General features: G+C 41.1%; 1 protein-coding gene across 1 annotated transcript in view; it reads left to right on the top strand.

Moving 5' to 3' along the window:
- The window catches only part of gabbr2 (gamma-aminobutyric acid (GABA) B receptor, 2), a 255,610-nt gene that overhangs the window by 171,207 nt on the left and 61,547 nt on the right, over nucleotides 1-22,856 (top strand). Inside the window, exons 8-13 of the mRNA XM_072676076.1 lie at nucleotides 3,251-3,311; nucleotides 10,545-10,625; nucleotides 11,443-11,593; nucleotides 12,249-12,381; nucleotides 15,144-15,251; nucleotides 21,203-21,325. Of these exons, the coding sequence (XP_072532177.1) occupies nucleotides 3,251-3,311; nucleotides 10,545-10,625; nucleotides 11,443-11,593; nucleotides 12,249-12,381; nucleotides 15,144-15,251; nucleotides 21,203-21,325 (657 nt within the window). The remainder of the gene's footprint in view (nucleotides 1-3,250; nucleotides 3,312-10,544; nucleotides 10,626-11,442; nucleotides 11,594-12,248; nucleotides 12,382-15,143; nucleotides 15,252-21,202; nucleotides 21,326-22,856) is intronic.

Raw genomic sequence — 22,856 nt, 5'->3', positions numbered from 1 at the left:
AAACTACAGTGCATTGTTGAATACCTCGCACACAGATGTATGTAAGATGAAGGTATCTAGCGAGCTTCATCTACAGCTTAGACCAGCCACACAGATCTGGATATGTTTGAAATTGTAGGTTTTACTCTTCAACTCTTCAATCTCTCTGAACACACGGGAATGCGAAAACAGCCCTGAAATGTGTGTGTGAGCATGCCAGCCCAGCAGGGGGGCGCTAAAACTATCATACTGTCCTAAACAGCTTCCAGTTGCAGCTCGATTTCTCACCAAACATGAACATGCACATTTTTAACACCTGAAGATTTTACTGTTAGATACATAAAGACTCCATGTACACCAGAAATAAGCTTAAATCAGTGCTACTTGATAATTACCTGTCTAACAGAAAAACAGTAACCTTGAAGTTAATTTTCCAGGCTTTCGGCTTCTTCGGGTTTTGCTATATCGGTAGGTAGGCAGGTATATAGGTAGGCAGGCAGGTAGACAGGTAGATCCAACCTTTTTATTTGATTTGAATGAAATGATTGTACTGTAGAGGTCTCTACAGGCCTGTGGCCTCCACACATACTACAATTTTCCCAATTTTAAATAAACATGTGGAAATGCAACAAGTTACTACTTACCTCTGGTGTTTGGTAGACGGGTAAAAATAAAATGATGGGATCTCTTTATTGTGGGAGGGATTATGTGATTATACAGCAGCTGTACAACCAGGATCAAGAGGCTGCACAGAAGTTGGAGACACAAGGGTTCGGCTTTACAGCTGAAGACAGTCTGCGTCAGAGCACACACTGAGATTTGGCACAATGAGAAGACAAATATATCTACATGCACACACACACACTAAAAATAATTATCCCACAGGCTGGTGTAAAAGGCCTGGACTATTATGGTGCTCATATATATGTGATGCTGCCCATAAATCCAAAAGAGGGGGGGTACAGTTGTGTTTCTGTAGAGAGTGTATCAAACCAGGAACCTTCTGGTCCCAAACTCACTTCTCTTACTTTAGGCCACGGCTGCCCCCCAGAAGCAGATGGGGATGTACTTTTCAAATACAATTACAAATTGAGTACACATACTATATGGACAAAAATATTGGTGTCCAGGGAATACTAGATTTTGGAGCATTGCTTTAAGGATTTCATTGCATTCAGCAACAAGAATGTGAGTGAGGTCAGGATGTTGAATGTTGACCACCTCACTTCATCCCCCATCTCCCCAGTTTAGGCCAAACATACTGGATGGAGCACCATGGGCAATATTTCTCTACATTGACTAGAAAAGCTGTATTTTCTGCTGTATCTGTGTCATCAATGGGTGCAGCTTACATTAGAAGGGGTGTCCACACACAGCACATATAATGTAGTTAGGTCTGTAATACATTGCTTTTACATTCAAATCAAAATAAAATATATCTTCTCCTATTGATGAATTTGGTATGGACTAGACATTTGCAATCCACGGTTTCAAGCAGAAGTCCTCAGTTTCTTCCAGTGAGACAAATCAGAAACAATTAAATGACAACATGCTTTTTCTGTTATTGGCCAAAATAATGGGTTCGCTTGGGAAACATTGAGTCTGACTGACCAGTACTGTGGCTGTAAAGGAGCTAGATGGTTGCATTGATTAAGCCTTTCATTCCTTTCCCCCTGAAAACCCTGAGGGCCTGTATGTGGGCCTGTGCTTCGGTTCCTCACTCTCAAAGCTAGTTAACTTGCATTCTGTTTCATGTTAGTGACTAAATTAGATCTTAAGTTTGCTTATTCACTGTTTTCTATGTTTATTATTACCATTATTCATTTCATTCCTCCTTATAGTGATACAGAGTCTTACAGTACAACAGAATACTGTTAAGTCTTCTGTGCAGAATAGGTAAGACGGTACAGTAGTTCAAGGACAGTAGCCAATCATAAGACAAGGTATATAGACAATTAGTACAAAAGACATACAAAAAATAATACATATATAAAATACATACAAAATACATACAAATCCAAAAGCTTAATGCAGAAAGGCTTATTACACACTAAGGTGTATTATTCAGTAACTACAGGGACCTCTGTACAAACTGGTGGTGCTATTCTTTGGTGATAGAAGTTTGTAATAACACTTTTGGCCTGCCGGCAGGCCATAGACTGCTTAAGTATGAACCGAATAATAAATCTGAAATTCAGGAGGTTACCAGGGTACAATGCTGCATACTTGGTTCTCGGCTGAGTGATGTGAATACATAGCCTTTGAACACATACTGTATGTGTGAATGACTCGGTAATGTCTTTAACCACAGCAAGCGTTTATCCTGAGCGCCCACATCAGAGCATCTGAAAACAAAGAGGAGCATGATAAAGGGCCTCCAGCCCGCTCTGCACTTCAAAGCAGGACGCCTTTAGAGATGAGATGGGCTCTCAGTCCCCTCCTAGGGTACTAATGGGCTTCTAATCATTGCCATGGAAATGCTGTATGCCTCTCACCTGTTATTTTGCCGGAGCGAGTGATCCCCAATCCTGCTAAACGGCTCATTAGCCAGCTCAGTGGGCAGACAGATAGCACGCGGCCTTTGCTCAACACTTAGATAATGAGCACATGAGACAATGTTTTGACAAAATGATAAAATGGGTTTTATGGATGATGCTCGCTAGTTACTGTACATGTTTTTCATTTATTTGGGCGGCCATCCACAGTGACCTGTCAAACATCCATTAATTCATTATGTTTGATAGGCTTTGTATCGTATTTTGATGCACACTATAGCGGAGCTAATGCATTCGGTCCCCAGCAGTGGCCAGGGCCTGTTATTCGGCTTTCTCGCCACACGATCCAAAATGACTTTGATTACATACTGTATTTGACTTGCTGTGGCCACTAGGAACTGGACCTCATGAGCTGGTTCTGTATAACCTCCTTTGGGACCTCTGCATGTTCTCTTAATATTTAGCCAATCAATTTTGCTACTATTAATTATGCTTGCCTCGATAAAGAGATCAATTTAATGACTGCTAATTTAATAAATGGGTCCTACAGCATGGACCATGGCAGACCTGTAGGTACAGGCTGCAGTTTGTCACTGTGCCAAGAGTCAAAGATGTGGTATCTGGCCAAAGCTTTACTTTTAGCATTGACATATATCTTTTATGTCTAGCTTTAATGTATCTGCATTACTTAGCACTGAAATCACTGCTAATGCATGCAGCCCATGTCTTAATGTATGTGACATGAATCTGAAAAGAAGTTGTGTGTGTTTCTGCAGGGTCAGGTGATGTTCAGGAATGGAGAACGAATGGGAACCATCAAGTTCACACAGTTTCAGGGTAAGTGTATCAATTATACCTGCACCTTTATTTGTAATGCAGTCTACAGATCATTCTGTGAAAATGAGGGGGACTTTTGACAGCATTATTCACTCAACTGTGTTAAATAATATTTTGCACAGAAATGTATTTATGTTTATTTTATTTTTTTTTTATTCTGCTATCATGATTTGATGGCAGCTGGTGTTTTCAGGCTGTTTAAGGTGGGTGATGTGGCTTAAATCACATCACAAATGACATAAATATCATAATACTTCAAGAAAGGTGGTGGACCATCCTACCCACCTGAAGAAAGTGAGGCCAATTGTGCTCTCTTTGACTCCTGGGTATGGATGTCCAGTGGATCAAATTGGCTTAAACAACTGCTCTGTGTTCCTTAATGCGCCCATAGTCCACACTGTTCTTATATTATATTTATTTATTTACCACTTATGGTCCACTTATGGTGTTTGTGTGGGTTTATGGAGAAAAAACTGTCCTAATAAATCTGAATGTGAAAATCTTCCAGCCTTTATTTACCTTTTTTAATTACACAGTTTTGTTTTTTTTTACCTGTGACTGGTATATGGGAATAAACTTTCCGATTCCGTGTTCCGATTGGCTGCCCTGCCAAGTCTGTGTTGAGACAAAGCAGAATGAACGGGGTTAAACTTTTGTGGTTTTCAGCTGATTTTATTTGGATTATAAGATTGATAAGAGAATAAGATTGATCATGGGATAGATAAACATACAATGATTATAAATATAGAAAATACATGTGTAGCATAATGCTGGGGGCCTGTTTACTCCTCTAGCCACACCTGGCATTAGGCATGGTACTAATAGGTTCATGTTTGTCTGGGTCCCATTTTATTAACAATACTTATCTGAAAGGTGCAACTGAATGCATTAATTCATCATTTATAATCTTATTTAGGTCTCATTCAAAAGCAGCCTGAGTTGAGACACCCCTTATAACTTTAGTGTGAATGGGAGGGGCTAAACTACTAAACATGTGTAAACTAAAGTAACTTTTATGCTTCAGAATTGTAGCTTTTTAATGTACGTGATACAGCAGACTTCCAGTTTTCCATGATATGGGTCTTATTAAGGCCAAAGCAGTAATAATATATTTCGCCACTACTAAATCTCAGTACGTGATGTCATGTAGTTATGTAGTTATGTTTTTAATCCAGCCCTTAGATGTTGTAATCCTGCTGTCTTTTTCAGTTACTGTCCATAAAACTGTACAACCATGGCCATGCTTTCATATATTAGTGCAGTTATATGTGCAGTCGTGGTGTTATGTTAGGGTCATGTGTGTGCTATATATCACAGCAATGCTGCTGCTGTGTTTAGTTTAATGGGGTCAGGCATGGCGGTGCATGGGCCTGTGTTGTTATTAATCCACTGTGCTCCAGGAAGGCCCGAGTGGGGTTCGGTTAGATGAGATTAAATCCTGGTGTAGGATTTAATCTCTGAACGGGGGATTCCCCCCATACTCACTTACACACACACGCATACACACAAACCCCACAGCAACCACAGCAAGACAACGCTACCCACTCTACTCAGTCTTATCTACCTCTGTGCAGAGGTAACCCCCATAGCCTGTTACGTCATTATGTAGGATTGTGTGTGTGTGTATTTGTGTGTTTGTAAAGCCCCAGGACAGGGAGTCCTGCTAAGCTGTGGGGTGATTGAACTGGCTGTCTGTTCGAAGGCAACTGGCAGTCAAGGGATAAGTGATGAAAAAAAAAATGTTATCAACAGTGCAGTGGAGAGGACTTGCTACTGCTTCACCAGAACAATCACAAGAGAGGCTCACAGGCCCAAGGCAGTGTTCTGTATCTCCCTCTCTCACCCTCTCTCACTCTATCCCAGAGTACACACACATACACACACACACACACACACAGCAGACTGAAACCAAATCTATATTTTAGCGATTGGCGTTCTTTTCATAACTCAAACTTAGGATCTTCTGTAACCTCCTAGTTCTGGAACTAGATTTTTTGAGGGGTTTACACAGATGAAACCAAGATTCAATTGAGAATGAGGAAGCAAAGGAGGGGCTTCTGATCCAAAGCACACCATCATCATCTGTCAAACCTTCTTTTTATCATCTTTGCTTCTTTTCTCTTTCTGGCATTTCTAATACTGTGTCAACTCATGGTTTTCTTCACAGTTTTGGAGTTACACTTTATGTCAAAATGTTTGTGGACACCCCTTCTAGTAAATGCATTCCACTACTTTATTGGGGTGTGGGGTGGTGAGCATCCAACATCCAACTTACCTCACAAATGCTCTTGCTGCTCCAAATCTAGTAGAAAGCCTTCCCTGGACAGTAGAGACTGTCACTCCAACAAAAGCAGGACAAACTGATTTTATACCTTTGATTTGAGAAGAGCATGTGTCCCAATATATTTCCCCATATAGTGTATCTAGTGTTTCATGGCCAGGTGTGGCCTGTTCTCTGTTGTTTTTCTACATCATATTAAGAAAGTGAAAGGTCTAGAGTTGATGCCAACTGTTAAACTTGCTTTTGGTAGCCATTCATGGGGACTTTCAAAGAGGAGAAGTGAAGGAGGCCATCAAAAGTAAAGAAAACTTATCTGAAAGCGAGCAGTGGATATGGACATGTTTGGCTGCTGGGTCTCTGGTTGCCAGGTACTGGGTCCCTGGTGTCCTTGGTCCCAAAGTGTCTTACTGGTATAACATAGTCTTGAAGAAGAATCAATTCACAGTCTGAAGTATAACCAACTATGCTACTTCCTCCTCTTACTCCTTTCCTCTGCTTTATTCACTGTGTACCAATGAAGGAGGAGGGATTGTCCAGCCTACAGCCCTCATTTCTTCCATCCACCTACTCTGGCAGGCCCAACGCTTTCTGTTCCTCTCCCCTGTCATGGTAGGCTCCATCTGGGCAAGGCAGTGGGTGGTGGAGCCCTTTGTAAACTAGATATAGTGATCCTGACCTCTTGATTAAGCTGAGCATATGTTTTATCCAAACTGTTTTCAGGCACTGAAACGCTGTCTGATACTCACCGGAAACAGAGCTGGCAAGGAGCCATTCTGCATTCAAAGTTAATTCCAAAAAGCTTCAGTTCAAAATGAACAAATGTACTCAACCATTCAAAGCAGGTTTGGTGTCTAAAGTGTTTTTTTAGCTACATGGCTAAAGCATGGCCTCAAGCCATGCCACAATGTTAAGCAACCTCAAATATATGTGGTTCCTGGCACTGTATGCATGGCATGCTGTTATTTAGTAGCATACCTAAACACAATTACACTATATAGGTTAAAACAGTGGACACATCTACCTTTAAACCTAAATTTCTCCATGATGTTCATGACTTCATGATCAGAGATACACTATATAGACAAAAATATTGGGACACTTGTTCAATCATCATTTCTCTGGAAATTAAGGGTATTGAAAATGAGTGTATTCTGATTTTGTTGGAGTAACTGTCTCTACTGTCCAGGGAATGCTTTCTACTAGATTTCAGAGCATTCACAGTGACAAGAGCTTTAAATCACAACCCCACCACATCCCCAACTCCCCAAAAGAAGTGAATGGAGTACCACCATTCCAGAGAATGCAGTTTCACTGCTCTATAGCTCAATGCTTCTGGGCTTTATACCCCTCTAGCCCATACATGGCATTAGACACAGTGCCAGTAACTTCATGTTTATCTGGTCCAAAGAGTCCTATTCTATTGGACTATCCTATTCTAATACTTCTCTACAGAGACTGGACACTCTGTGTGAGTGTGTGTGTGTGTGTGTGTGTGTGTGTGTGTGTGTGTGTGCATTTGTACGTCTGTGTTAGCAATAGGTGCAACTTACAGTAGCTGAATGCGTTCATTAGTAGGGGTGTCCACAAGCATTTTGACATATAGTGTAACTTGAATGTCAGCATTCTGCATTATTGTAAATGTGTAATATCAGCTTTCAAACCCTAAAAGGATCCTGATATATTAAGTAATTCATCATTTTGAAAGATCAGACATGCTATCGTGAACTGTGACAAGCAATAATGACAAGTGTATTTGACACATGCTCAGAACATCCATCTCTGTATAATAAATGACATGATAATATGATGGCTGGAAGCTGATGCTCAATGACTGCAGGCAATAGCTTCCCTCACCTGATAAGAGCAGTGTGTCCTGGAGAAGCCATTAAGCACTGCACGCATGCATGAACCCATCAGGCCATGTTTTGCCACTGAATCGCTCTTGCTGTGTAAACACCCTGCATGAAAAGCCATTCTAAAAGGGAGGTTAAGGGTGCAGGAGGGTTTAAAGGAGACACTTGGCACAGTGACTGCTAATGGCTGGTGTGTGTGTGTGTGTGTGTATGAGCGTGCGTATGTGAGAAAAGAATGAGAAACTGAGAGGCTAAGGATGCCGGGCCGCAGGAGCTTGCAGTTAGCAGTGCTCTTGTGGCCTTTAATGGTATATCTGGGGCCTCAGTTGAGAGAGGGCTGACCTGCATGGCTGATCGTTCAGTGGTCCATAACCAGCACAGACAGCTGGACAGCCTGGGCCACCACTGCTTGACTGGACTATGGTGGAAAAGAGAAACAGCAGGAAGGAAAAGAGGAAATAAGGGGAGAAGTGGACCCTTCTGCAAGTTTCAGCATGTGGCTTATATTGATCTCTGCTTTAAGAGTCACACTAAGAAATAATTAAGATTTTTCTTATTGGTAAAATTGTGTTCCTGGATCCTCATTTAATGCAACTTTAAATGCAAATTTTCAGTGTTTTTTTCTTTGAGAAATTGAGGAATATTATATATCAGTTATGTATAAGTTCATAGCTTTAATTTAAAGCCTCATATACATGTCATATTTGTTGTTACATTCAAATGAAATGTTTATATCTACCTATCAACATAGCTGTAGCTATAGCTATTCAATGCACTTCAATGTCTTTAGTGAGGCTCATCTATGATGGCTGTGGGAGAATTAATAAGAATTACTAGCTCATGTCTTATATAGAGTAAGATATGAGTAAAAGTATATGGATTTAAAGATATGCCAGTGTTACAGTTAAACACATACAATGAAGTTTAGCAAGAAAATTGTCAACATGACGATATTTGTGAGTGTTTATGCTGAGTTTATGCTCTTAACAGGGCAACTCAACCGAGCAGTCACAAACGCATTTCAGGGTAATATATATATATATATATATATATATATATATATATATATATATATATATATATATATATATTGTCACATTTTTGCCATTTATCTTTTTTCTGTTACTGCCAGTTACTTCTGTGTTGCTTGATATACATAATGAGCTATGTCACATTTTTCTATTATTATTATTATTTATTTATTTTATTTTTTTACAACAAATGAGTTTTTATTACAGTTTATAACAGTTTGATCGCAAAACAAATGTAGACCTATGGTTACAGTGCCTGTTAAAGCATTACAGGAATACTTCAACTTTTAAATCTTCACCTGTGGTATTTGTAAAAAAAAGAAAAAAGAAAAGGAAAAAAGACAGATGATTAAAATAGACAATAATAATTTATATATATATGGATTTATATTTATAATTACATACATTTATGTGTACTCAACTGCAAATCTGTTGTCTCAAACCAAACAATAATGTATTCCTTTCACATATGCAGTCAGCACTACAGAGCACTGCTACACGTATAGCATCTCTGTTTCCAAAAACTAGTTTGATCTGTTTCTCCCACCCAGTCTTGTCTTGCGTGTTCATGTTCAGCAGCCAACTACAAAGCTTTTTTTAATAAAGGCTTCTAATTGGTATTTTGCAGAGATCCATAAACATAAGAGCTGGGTTGACTCTTAAATCCCCCACTCTTAATCTCTAAAGTGAATTTGGGAGGCACAGCATGGTCTTTTTGTGAGTGTCAGTCAATATATAGCCAGGATTAAAGCCCACATGGGACAAATACTAGTACTAATATGGCTATTTGATAGCGCTTCTGGTTCGATTTGGGATTTACTGTCACTGAAACTGATTTTTATGGTACCTGCAGACTCATAACCTCAAAGTATATCTAGTTACAATGGCTAATGTGCAGTGGGCCTCTTGTTTTATTGTTTCATTATTTTCTAACATCTTTTCCAACTTTACTTCATATGTTTTCATGACACCTACCAGTTCCTACCAGCCTCCATGGCTGGGGCTTTGTAGAGTGCTTGGCCATAAGCAGTGTAAAGGATGTTTCAGTCTTGATTTTGTAATTGTAATCTCAACAATCAGAAGTGCAAATTTAAGTTTATTTTGTCTCTCAAATTGTTTTCTGGGGAAATTAAGAGTGTGGAGGAATTTGCTAAGGATTTTATCCAACCCAGAGAAGAGCTCTGCAGTGCAAAGAAAGGCTCTGCTGGACCAAAAAGGTTTTTGCAACAACATGAAGGCATCTGCAACAGGTATTCTGACAGCAGAAGAGATGCACTGGAACAATAAGCGAGATTCTGGAAAAACAATAAGGGTTTAGTTAGACCAAAAAGGATATTGCAACAAAATTATTTGCAACACAAATAATAGTGATTCTGGAAGCACAAGTATGATCCTGGAACAACAAGAAGGTTTCAACGACGTGAAGGCGTCTGCAAGACGAAGAAGGATTCTGACAGCAGGAGAGATGCTCTGGAACAACAAGAAAGATTCTGGAAAAAGGACAAGGAGTTTTACATAACCAAGAATCATTGTGTATGCACAAGAATGATCCTGGAACAACACGAAAGATTCTGGCACCAGGAAAAAAGGGCTCTGGTACAACACGAAAGCTCTTGCATCACCACGAAGGCTTCTGCAACACCAATAAGGGTTTTGCAATAACAAATAGGATTCTGTAACATCAAGTTACAGCTAACACTGAGTGTTCTGCAGCAGAGCCGAACTGATTATTCCTCGATGTTCAATTCGTGTCCTGAATGTCTGGAGTACAGCGCCATTCAGTGATTTCCTGCCTCAAACCTTGTGACTAACTGCAGAGTTGAAAAAGGGGTTGGAGCAGCAATTCCACCACACTAGGCTGAAGTCTGGACATCTCTGCCCAATAGTCCACTGTTTAAAGAGTGAAGAGTGTGTTGCAGTCCGTATCTGATGTGTAAAGTACAGAAGGGCCACAGTGTAGAGTACATTCACCGCCTTCAGTTTACCGCCTTGTTTTATCCCAGACTAAAAGAGTGAATCAGACTGTTGCTCTTATCAGAGCTGTCCTCTTCTCTGCTGTCTCTTACAGAGGGCCAGGAGGTGAAGGTGGGCGAATACAACGCTATCGCAGACATACTGGACCTTATCAACAACACCATCAGGTTCCAAGGTAAGGGAAGCCCACTACGGTTTAGGCTTGTGTGTGTGTCTGTGTTTGTGTTTGCTTGTGTTTGCACATGGGAGAAGCACATATCCCTCCCTTTTTCTGTTGCAAGTTTGACCTCATGAATAATTCAGAGGGCCTTTTTTCCTAAAATGCTAATTTGCTGTGACATTCTTTGTCGTTTGCTTGATCCCTGGAGTTTTCTGGGGTTTTTTTATACCTTCCCATCAACACACACACACACACAACATGCACACACATAGACACACACAATGGTTTCAAGGAAAGCACTGGGTTTTACGTCAGGTACTTCCTCAAATAGAACTTTGTAAGACAAGCCTTGGGAATCGATTGGAACGCTGACAAAAGCAAACAAAGGAGAAAAAGAGTGACAAAACACTGCTGTGGTCAGAGTCACTGACCACAAACACTGAATAAAGGGACATTTGCAAAGTCCCCTTAAACAAATAGAGTCTGGATCATTTGCCTTTGAAAGGCTGTTAAGGCCATTGTATTCTGGTAAGCCGTCTGTTTCTCAGGACCTTCAAGCCCTGACTGCTGGTCGTATGTCATTATTTTTTTTTTTATGAAACATTTTTGGAATGCTTTACAGAACCTTCCATAAACTCCCCAGTAACGATCCCGGCTGTGGCAGTTTGTGCCGTTCCCGGGTCATTCTCCGAAAATGTTCCAGCGTTTTGTTTTCTGCTTTGGCATGGCATTCTAAAAAAACGCAGTGAATTAGCACTACTCCTGACGACTCGTGACACTTGTATGTCATCTCTCTCATAATTTGTGTGTTTGTGTGCATGTATTGTCTCAGGTGTGGAGCCTCCAAAGGACCGGACATTTGTGCGTCTGCAGCGGCGGCACATCAATGTGCCTCTCTACAGTATCCTGTCTACCATCACCATCCTGGGCATGCTCATGGCAGGAGCCTTCCTTTTCTTCAACATCAAAAACCGCAACCACAGGTCAGAGAGGAGAGGACAACTCCCTAATTAAAAGTTGCACACTCCCATTCAAAAGTTTGCAATCCCCATTCATAGGTTTTGAATCTGCATTTATAAGTTTTGGAATCAATTTAAAAGTTTTCGATGGCGGACAACTGGCAACAGAGCGTCTCTAACATGGCAGGTCTTGTTGGGTGTACCTGGTATGCAATGGTCAGTAGATTATGAAGGCTCCACCCCACTATTTACAGAGGACTAATGCTAATGTCTTGGTGTTACACATCACAGGACGTTTTTCTTGTTGAGTCCATGCCTGATATAGTTTCATATATATATATGAAATGTCTGTAATGGCTGTAGAATATCATGAATGAAGTTATACTAAAATTAGTATCTCAAGGCAGACTAAGAATGGATGGGACCAAGTCAAAACCAAGACAACATTAAACATGATAGATGCCATAATATTCATAAAACTCATATTAATATTCATAATATCAACTTGTTTTCTTCCTTAGTGACTTAAAATATAAAAAAACATCTAAAACTTCCTTTTGGTATCAGGTTATTCCATTAATATTATTTACTGTACAAGCTGTTATTGTAGACAAAATAATGAAGTGGTTTTAAACTTCTGAGTAGTAATACAGGATCTGGTGCTCTTTTCTCTGTGCAGGCTGATCAAAATGTCTAGTCCTTACATGAACAACCTGATTATCCTGGGTGGGATGCTCTCGTACGCCTCCATCTTCCTGTTCGGCCTGGATGGTTCTTTCGTTTCAGAGAAAGTGTTCGAGACCTTGTGCACCGTAAGTATTGATCACAAATGTGTCAGTCACAGCAGTGCGATTTAGTAGCGATTTTGTGGGAGAGAATTAAAGGCATCATTCAAAGTAAACATAGATACTGTCACTGTAACACAAAAACCTCATATCTCCATTTTTCTTTTTTTGTTGACCTAACTTGAATCTAACACTTGTCCTTTACATCAGGGCCAAATTGTATGTTGAATGGAATTCTTCAAAATGACTTGGAATAAAATCTTTTTTATTGACTTCCATTAAAAATTAAGATGGATGAAGTTACCATTTCATACACACAACTTGTCTCATCCCTGTAGAGAAGTACTGACAATAGAATAGTACTCTCTGTAGCAGATAAGCATGAACCTATTGGCATGTGTCATATGTCTAATGCCTGGTGTGGCATTAGACACACCAGGCATTTAGTTCCATGGCATGATGGTGCTCCGTCTAACACTACTAGGATAAGTTGGGGATAAATTGATTAGGTGGGGTGGTAGTCATCTAACATCCTAACCTCACTAATGCTGAATGCAATCAAATCCTCACATTAATGCTTCAAATACTAGTACAACGCTGTCCCTGGACAGTAGCGACAGTTACTTCAAGGAAAGAAGGATACTCTTTTTTTAATACACTTGATTTTAGAAGAAACAATGAATGGTAGCAGGTGTCCCAATACTTTTGCCCATTTATGGTACAGAGAATACACAAATATGACTGGGATATAATATAATATAATATAATATAATATAATATAATAGACTGTGGAATAGAGTGTCCTAAATGGTTATGTGTATTGTCTGTATTGCACCTCTGCATAAGTAGTTCTTCTAGTCATATTTTGTAGATGTGTAAACATGCCAGAGAAGAAGTGTCAATCCTGTGAGGCAAGCTTTACACCAATTCAGATATTAAGTCCATATTTTAGTCCACTCTTCCACTAACTGGATCCACATTTCAGCCAGAGTTGGTTGAAATTTGCTGTTTAGTCTGAGTGTTTCATCGTGTCTGTTATACCACATACAGTCTGTTATACCACATACAGCTGTCCTCCTGGAATGTGGGAGTGTTGTGAAGGTTAGTGGAAGAGTGGGCTTAAATGGAGAGGCAAGAAGACTGGGGGAAGAGACTGGAGTAATTCTTACCTGACAGGACTAGAGTTGTCATTAAGGCTAGAGGGCAAATAACAAAGTTTTAGGGAGTAAATGAGGCATAAGTTTATTTAGCTTATATACACAAGGCCCTAATAGATTAAACAATTGAATAGCTTGAATTTTATTTTTGCCAGATAACAAGTGAATACTTTATTGAATGTTATTAAAATCAATTACAGTTGATTATAATGTTTCAAGGTCAGTGCAGCTGAATTGCTACTAATGCATTTTTAACTCCCAGCTATTTGTAATTAAAAAGCATCCCACCTTTCCATCAGCTGGATCTTGTGCTTTATCCGGCTAGCTGCAGAACGTGAAACTCTGAACCTCTGTTTAATTAAGAAGCTCTGATTGCCGTGAAGGCGTAAGCCCTTGGGAAGAGTCCAAAAAATGTGCAGTAGCAGCCAGAGCCAAATACAGCTACTCTAAACTGGCAAACCAAAGGCTAGCATTGCAGCTGCAGTGATGATGGAGGATAATCAAGCAATCAATATTGCTGCAGACAGTGATGAAGTGATCTCTTATTGTTTCTGTCTTACTTAAGCTCTTTAAATCTGCTCTTTTTTCAGTGTAGTGGCTGCTTGAAGGCAGTGCTGTTTATGTAAATAGAGGTTAAACAGAAGAGGGTGGGAGAGAAGGTGTTTATGCCCGAAGAGATGTTTTCTCAAAGTTAATAAGATTAGAAAAATAAGATTCTTTTTTTGAAGATTATGTTGTGTTCTATTGAAGATTCTGCTGCGTTCTTACTCTATTCTTAGGGCCGGCTGTGCAAGAGCCAAATCCCTCTTTGTTGGAATTCTTTTATTTACCGCTAAAAAGATTTCATGAGTGCGAACCTTACCTTCATAGAAATGCAGCAACCCTGTTGTTGCCAGCAGTATGCAGTAGAAAAACAGGCGGTTAGAAATCTGCACTACATTGTGTGTTTGTGTGGATGTAAACAAATCACTTGGTTCCCGTATACTGTTTGTGTGAGCCTGGTAATTGAATTTTTCCAGCATAAAATGAAGTGGGAAAATTATATGTATAGGTGCACTCGGTTACATACACTCATCATAGACATGAAGGCCATGCCAATATTGATCTCTCAATGATTTCTTTGACTTAATCTTTATCTTGTGCATCTTTAAGAAATAAAAACATAACCTTTTCGGAAATCAACACAGTCTCAGACTTATACACACAGGGCCACAAATATACACATTATTAATTTAGTGGGGCAAAAGGACCAACATGTCATAACTTCCTGTTAGTGATCATGATTGACTACAGCTGGTAGCTTCTCTGTGCTCACATAAAAACAGCTTATTTGACAGCGCTCATTGGACTGACCAACACACAGTACAATGGGAATGTCCAAGGGCAGAGCTCAGCAAAGATCTGAGGAGGCCTTGGGCATCGTGAGAAGCTTGGCTTTGGGCTGTAATGACCTTAAGACTTGAACACCTGTGTCAGCAGTGGATGCATCTTAAGAGTAGATGAATTCAGTATTTATAAGCATGTCTGGTCATTTGGAAAATACACTGCTTCACTGATCATTATTGCCATGTGAGCTGTCAGTCAAAAGGAAAGGTAGATGTGGTCATTGTAGTTGATATGTCTTCTGCTCAGGTTCGCACATGGATTCTGATCGTGGGATATACAACAGCGTTTGGAGCCATGTTCGCCAAGACCTGGAGAGTACATGCCATTTTCAAGAACGTGAAGATGAAGAAAAAGGTGAGCTGTCTATCATGCTGTCCAGCTGGCCTTAACGTTGTGGGAACATTTAATGAAACCTTGCACCTTCACACCCTCCTCCAGCCCATCTCCTCCCTTCTTTTCTCAGCTACAGAGGAGGGCTGAACTCCAGCCCTAAACTCCTCTGGGTTCACCTCCCCATTTCAGCTTTCCAGGGCGGTTGGTTCATACTAGCAAACTATCCATTTTGGAGATACAAGGCAGCAAGATGTGGTTTGTGCTTGTGTACTCTCCAAGACACGAGATGCCAAGATGCCTAATGAAGCCTTATTTATTTCATTTTCTTATCAAATCTAATTCAATGCAGACATTTCAGCAGAATCCCTGCAGTGACCAGAAGCACTAGCAGCTTTGGTCTGAAGTGAAGTTTCCAAATGTGTACACACACACATACAGTAATTGCTGGCCTTGAAAGCAGCCAGGAGTCAGTGTTTAAGTCAGTGTTTAGAGAGGTCAGTGTTTAGAGAGGTCTGCACTGCGGCTTGTGCTTTTGTAGAGAGCGTTTTATCCACTAACGGTTAGCTGGGTTCAGTGGAACAGAACATAGAGGTGGATCGTAATTAACCATCAGCTGCACCAGTAGAGCTCCCATTACAACAACAGCCTCCTCTCTGGAGTTCTGAGCACATTTGCCGCAGCTTCAGCAGAGAGAGAGAAAGAGCAAAGAGGATGATTAGAGAGAGTGTGTGTGAAAAAAGAAGAGACAGAAAAGGGAAGGGAAAGAGGGAGATAATGGAAAGAACGAGCAGGCAGAATTGAAAGAGAGAGAGAGAGAGTTAAAAATGAGAGAAAAGGCAAGGAAAAGGAGGAGATAGAGAAAGGGCAGAACAGACAGAATTAAAAAAGAGGAGAGCAGAACCGTTGAGGAGGGAGTTAAAAAGAGGGGGAAGGAAAGTAGAGAGAGTAAGGCATCAAGGAATGAAGAAAAGGAGACAAAATAGAGAAGAGAGAGAGAGAGAGAGTGGTGTCAGTTGTGTGTGGGCAGGCCACTGTAACATCTATAAGGTCAGATCATTCATCGGTTATCTGTGACTTACTCTGGGTTAAAGAGCTCCGCCTATAACCCACTTTTAAGATCATTCTGCTGTCAGCATACACTTTTTACCACCACCACCCCCTCACACACACTCACACACTCTACTACACACACAGACCGCAGGCTGCTGATGTAGTGTCCATCGCTGCCCCTAAAGAATGAATCACCACATGTGAACAGACTGAACTGTCACCACCAGACATTTACAGTCTTTACCAGTATGTGTGTGCATGATCCTCTGTCTGTGTGTGTATGTGTGTGTGTATGTGTGCGTGTGTGTGTACAGATTCCCCAGTCATTATGTTTACTCAAAGTTGTGACTGCCCTTTTGGGAATAGGAGTGTAGAATCACACACATACACACGCTCACTCACGTAGCACACAAACTGTCCCCCAGGGCATTAAAGGCTGTGTCTGCGTTTCCACCACTTCACATCTTCACACACCCCTACTGACCCCTATTCTGACGTGCTTTCTATTTCTGATTCCTCTCTGTTTTAGATGTAAAATAAGAAGGCATGAGAGTGCAGAGTAAGGCAGATGACAGTGTGTGTCTTTGTTGTGCGGGTGATTATGTAAAAGATGGCTAGCCCTTAGCTGCGCTGCTCTGCTGGCCTGCTTTATTTATAGAGCACACAAACACACACACAGCCCTCTGCTACTGCTAGTGCTGCTCTTCCAGTGTGGGGGCTGCATGCTGGTGAGGGCGGAGGAGTGGGCGAACTGGAAAAAGAAAGAGATAGAGAGAGAGAGAGAGAGAGAGAGAGAGGAGAAAATATGAGATAGGCTGTCATAGGCCTGGGGAAAAGAGTATGTAGCATCCATTTAGAGAAAGAAAGTGAAAAGACTGGAGAAGGAGAGGAAGACTGAGAGCAGGAGACCCACAGAGAGGTATAGTGTCACTTACACACAGACAGATCCATTGCTCTTTTTTATTGTGTGTGTTTAGACCATGGAGCACTTCGTCATATCTCACAGTTGACACCCCAGGCTATCCATTAAGATGCGTCAGATAAAAATAAAATTAAGCCGAGGGGATCACCTCATTAACTACTGTGAAAACACGCACCAGCAGTGGACTAAGCTAAGGATCTCTCCGTCCATCTATCTACCCACACTATATGTCCAAAAGTTTGTGGACACCCCTTCTAAAGAATGCATTCGGCTACTTTATGTTGCACCCATTGCTGAACCGGATGTGCAAATGCACACACACAGCTTGTCTAGTCTCTGTAGAGAAGACTAACTGCCAATAGAATAGGACTCTTTGAAGCAGATAAACATGAACATATTGGCAGTACTTCTCTACAGAGAGTAGACAAGCTGTGTGTGTGCATTTGTCCTATTCTATTGGCAGTACTTCTCTACAGAGGCTCGACAAGTATTGTCAATAGAATAGGACTGCTGAATGCAATCATATCCTAACAGCAATGCTTCTAAATCTAGTAGAAAGCCTTCCCTGCACAGTTGAGACAGTTACTCCAAGGCAGGATACAGTCTGTTTTTAATACCCTTAATTTCAGAAGATACAATGAATGAGCATGTGTCCTAATACTTTCGTCCATATAGTGCATCTGATCCTACACTTTACCTCCACCATGCAAGTTAGGCAGCTGCTTAGAGGAGCTGATTGCTGATTGTTAAGAGAAGGGATGAAATGCGCATCACCTGGCCTTTTCTAACAATGCCTTTGAACAAGCCATAGCCCTAACAAGCTATTTAAGATGTGAGCTTAAATCTAACAGGGTGCTCAGACTTTTGCGTGGTTCTCCTTTTACGCAGTTTTATTTTATAACACCAAACAAATGAATCATTATATAGCACTAGAATATCTTAGTAAAATTGAAATAGTGAAGTTGACGTGAGAGCATTAGGTATAACTCTGCTTGTTCATAATATAATAACCATATTCCTCATAACTAAGTAGTTTATAGTTTTCTGTACTGATATGAGCCTTGATTTGCATCATTGCATCCTTAAAGAAAGCCTCTCCCTCTCAATTAGCACCACTTAATCCTTCCCACTCCATCAGTGCAGAGACTAATGCTGTGGTTAGCAGAGGCCAGTCTAGGTCCTGGCTCAGCTCTTTAATCTAAAGACTGATTCCCCCTCTGCTCCAGCGTGCAGGACCCTGCCAATGACTCCTGCTATACACGCTGATGGACTACTGGGGCTGTGACAGCCTCGAATGATGACTGCTGTCGGGGCCATGTGTGTCTGTGTATGAGTGTGTGTGAGTGTATGTATTTAGCTCTTTGTAGGAACCAAATTTCCCTATGATGATGATGTTTGGACATTTGGGTGGTCCCTATGAGGACAAATGTTTTTTTGAAAATATTTACTTCCAGAACTAAGATGAACGGATTACTTCCTGTTTGTTTACTGAGGATAAAGTCTCTTTTGGTAAAAGTCGGGCAACAGATTGGATAGCAACATCACTTATTGACCTATAACTGTAACTCACAGCAGATAAGAGCTTCTGCTAAATAAATCCAAGATTTGGGTTAGACACTAGGTGTAGATATAATATTGTTCAGCTACTTTATTACACAAGTCAAATGTGGAGTGTGTGTGTGGCGTCTCTTTATCAACTTGAGAGACATGTCAGGTATTGAGTTTCTAACACAGCACCCTGCAAATCAACATGTTGTTGGAATGTGTGGATTGTGTGTTGCACTGGTACAAGTAGATCAGACACAGCAGTGCTGCTGGAGTTTTTAAACACTCACTGTCTACTCAATTAGACACTCCTAGATAGCTGCTAATCTGTTGCTGCAAGTTTGCCTAGTTCATCCTCTAGTCCTTCATCAATGGTCACAGAGCGCTGCTCACAGGGTGCTGATGCCTGGTGGTTTTATGGTTAGTGGACTATTCTCAGTCCAGCAGTGACCCTGAGGTGTTTAAAAACTTCAGCAGCACTGCTGCGTCTGATCCACTCATACCAGCACAACACACACAAACACACCAACATTTTGATATTTCGTGTCTCGAAATATCCACCACCCAAATAATAGCTGCTCTGTGGTGGTACGTGTGAAGTATGACTGTGATTATCACATAAGGAAACAGCAAGAAGCTATCTTATGCTACATAGAATTTACTGTGTCTCTAATATGATAGATATTGACCACATAATGGGTGCTCTCAGGCTGTGGATTGACCAAAGACTCTACAGTTATTTTGCATATATTTTCACTTGTTGACATGATTTGAATCTGGCAGTTATTCTTTATGTTGAGTCAAAATTTCATGAAGAATGCACCAATAGAAATAAATTGATATGAAAATGTTTTAGATTGACTTCCATTAAAAGTTAAGACATAATTTTGCTTCTCCCGTAAAGCTGACTTTTGATTTTTGGGTACAAGGTTTTTCGGGATTCTGGGATATTTTTCAGAATGATTTTCTGTAGTGAATTGCTAATGGCCCAAGCAGTTAATGAGGGGAACTGGTGACACATTTCATGTAAACAGAAGAACAGGGGCGATGATTCTGTTTTATGAATGAGCAAATGTGTTTCCGCAATGTTATTTGCTCTTAAAGTCGCAGTAAATCTGGCAGTGTGTTCTATTAATCTGGTCTGTAAAGCAATAATGGAGCTGTGTGTGTTGGGGGGCTGTATGAGGGATGTTGGTGATAATGCCTGGTATGCTTTGTGGCTGATGGTGCCAGACACATGTGTGCCTCCTTCTATGAACCCAGATACGGTGCAGAGCCCACAGTGTGTGTCCCATTTTCCTAATCACACACACACAAGCACCAAAAAAGAAGCAGCTTATGGCCTTACTGATGAATCAGCTGTAACACCGCCACTAGGCCGTGGTGATTGTTTTGTTTTATTAGTGTCTGTAAAATGGTGAGTACAGGATAATCATTGTAAAGTTATTACAATGTCTATATAATTGTGCCTCAAAAGGTTTTTCCTATCTATTTTAGGCCAATTCAGAGTTTTCCGACAGAACAAACGACTGTACTGATTAAGATCAGGCTAAATTTCATGCAGTGGAATTTATTGGGCCAATTGTGACTATAGGCAAGAAGCACACAACAACACCAAGAGTGATGGGCAGCCACCTCAGCATCCAGTGGCAGTTGGGGCTCAGCCATAAACATGGGGGAAGGAGAAAGCCCTGTTCTTTCACTCCCCCCACCCCCACATTCTGCTGGTCCAGGGGATTGAACCGGCAACTTTCCGGTCCCGAGCCCTGACCTCCTATAGCAACTGCAAGTCACGTTTTGTCATTCTGTTAATACCGCATGAAATGTCATGATCCTCCATAATTACAAATGTTTGAGTGTTTACTTGAACTGTCCACCTCAGTCTGATTGAGGATAAAGGGAAGTTATCTGGGCAGACAGTCTGCACATTTTCCTTGACCCTCACTGGCTGGCCAAGCTTAAGCCAGGTTTGTTATGATCGAACCTTTATTTGTGGGTGTCTGGGGACCTCTTGCCCTTGAGATGTGTGCCCACTCACTGTGTCTTTGTAGCCTAATGTATTGCAATATTTCCAATGACACAAAAGGTTTTGGCCTGTCTTTGTTTGGCCAATTCCAAAGCCATCAAAAGCCCATGGATCAAAACCAACTGAAGATTCTATTCTGAGCCTACCAGCCGGGGCGCCTGAAAGGAATCGTTGGGTTGCTCCTGTGTGATTCCTCTAAAGTACACCCAGTGCCTCCCCTGTGACCTTTTCTTTGATTCTGTTCGGGTCAAACGCTGTTAAATAAAAAGAAAAGATCAAACAGGTCCAGTGCTTTCATCCTCCAAAGTTCAGCATTTGAGAGAAGACTCCCTTTTGAAACGCGGTGGCGGTGGCCAGCAGCCGCCCATGTCACTCTCTGTCTCGCCCTCCATTCAACCCTGCCCATTCCTTTCTTCTCCTTTCCTCCAGATTATCAAGGACCAGAAGCTGCTGATCATCGTTGGAGGGATGCTGCTGATTGATCTCTGCATTCTCATATGCTGGCAGATCGTGGATCCCCTCAAGAGGACGGTTGAACAGTACAGCTTAGAGGTAGGTTTTTGGTCTATACCAGCATTTGCAGGGACTTACTACCACATTTACTCGTTCATCGTTTATCCCTTAGCCCACATATAGTCCATCAGCAAGAACTAGTCTGGTATGAAGAGCACTTTGGCCAAACTTTGGTGATCGGCTAAGGAAAAACGGTGTAAATTTAGGCTTTTAGGTCGAAGCCACATAATGTTTACCAGTCAGATGTAGTTACCATAGCTTGTGGTGAGTTGTCTCGTGTGGGTGTTATTTTTGGTCCAGGAAGTGAGCCATTCTGCCCCTCCCCTCCTGTCCTTGGTGTAGGTAGGCCAGTGGGGATGCAGTATATTGGCACAAGGTGTCGGAAAAGAGACACTTGGACGAGTCTCACTTCCCACTGTAGGGGGCGATGTGCAGAAAAGGGAATTAAGCGGGCTTCCAGAATTACCTGGACATTTTGGAGCTTTGTTTACTTTAGTCATGTGCCAGACACTGTCATCACTGATTAGATCCATTTAACTGAGCACACAGCAGAGACAGATAATGTTGTCGGTTGCCTAATGGTTATATCATGCTTTGTGGCAGAATTTAGGCTTTTTTTCAGAGCTTTGTCAGAACAGGCCCTGTTATAAAATATTGATTATTATATCCAATGACACTGATAAATTATCACAGCATTGAGTGATATATTGATACTGGTATTTTAATTAAGTGGAGCAACAAATGAGTATAAAGATATTTTGGAGTATCTAGATCACTGGTAAAGTTTGACTCTTGCATCTTCATGCCAGTAAGACCTCAATCCTCCATGGACCTTGCCACTGCCCAGCCTCTCTTTCCTACTTAAATTAGCCCAGGTCATGATTCACTTTAGTCCACAGCAGCCTTTAGAGGTCATTCAGAGACCTAGATGGGAGGTTTGAAAGTTTGATCTTGGACTAACTGGCCTCATTTTGGCCTCAGAGTTGACTTTGTACTGAAGCATATACACTATATGGACAGAAGTATTGGGACACCTGCTCATTCATTGTTTCTTCCAAAAATCTATCTTTTTTTAAAGAGCTTATTTGCTTTTGTTGGAGTAACTGTCTCTACTGTCCAGGGAAGATTTGGTTGTATCCAGCAGCAACAGCATTATTGAGGTCAGGATGTTGGATGATCACCACCCCATCTTATCCCCAACCCCCCAACTCATTCCAGCAGTATCATTCCAGAGAACACAGTTCCACTGCTCCACAGCTCAGTGATGGGGGGGATTTATACCTCTCTAGCCCACACCTGTTATTAGGCATAGTGTGAAAAGCTTCATATTTATCTGCTCCAGAGAGTTCTATTCTAATGCCAGTACTTCTCTGCAGGGACTCTGCAGGGTATTTGCACATCTGTGTCAGAAATGGGTGCTTAAAGTAGCTGAATGCTTTCATTAGAAGGGGTGTCTACAAATATTTTGACATACAGTGTTTGCTTAATCCTTGATGCTGAGACAAGAAAGGGTTAATTCTGTCCTTTTATTTGCATTTGATTGCTATTTTCATTGTTTATACTTCAGGCC

Source organism: Salminus brasiliensis, chromosome 3 (genome assembly GCF_030463535.1).
Source record: "Salminus brasiliensis chromosome 3, fSalBra1.hap2, whole genome shotgun sequence".
NCBI classification, from domain to species: domain Eukaryota; kingdom Metazoa; phylum Chordata; class Actinopteri; order Characiformes; family Bryconidae; genus Salminus; species Salminus brasiliensis.
Note: the sequence above shows the minus strand (reverse complement) of the source record. Positions and strands in the feature narration are given on the sequence as shown.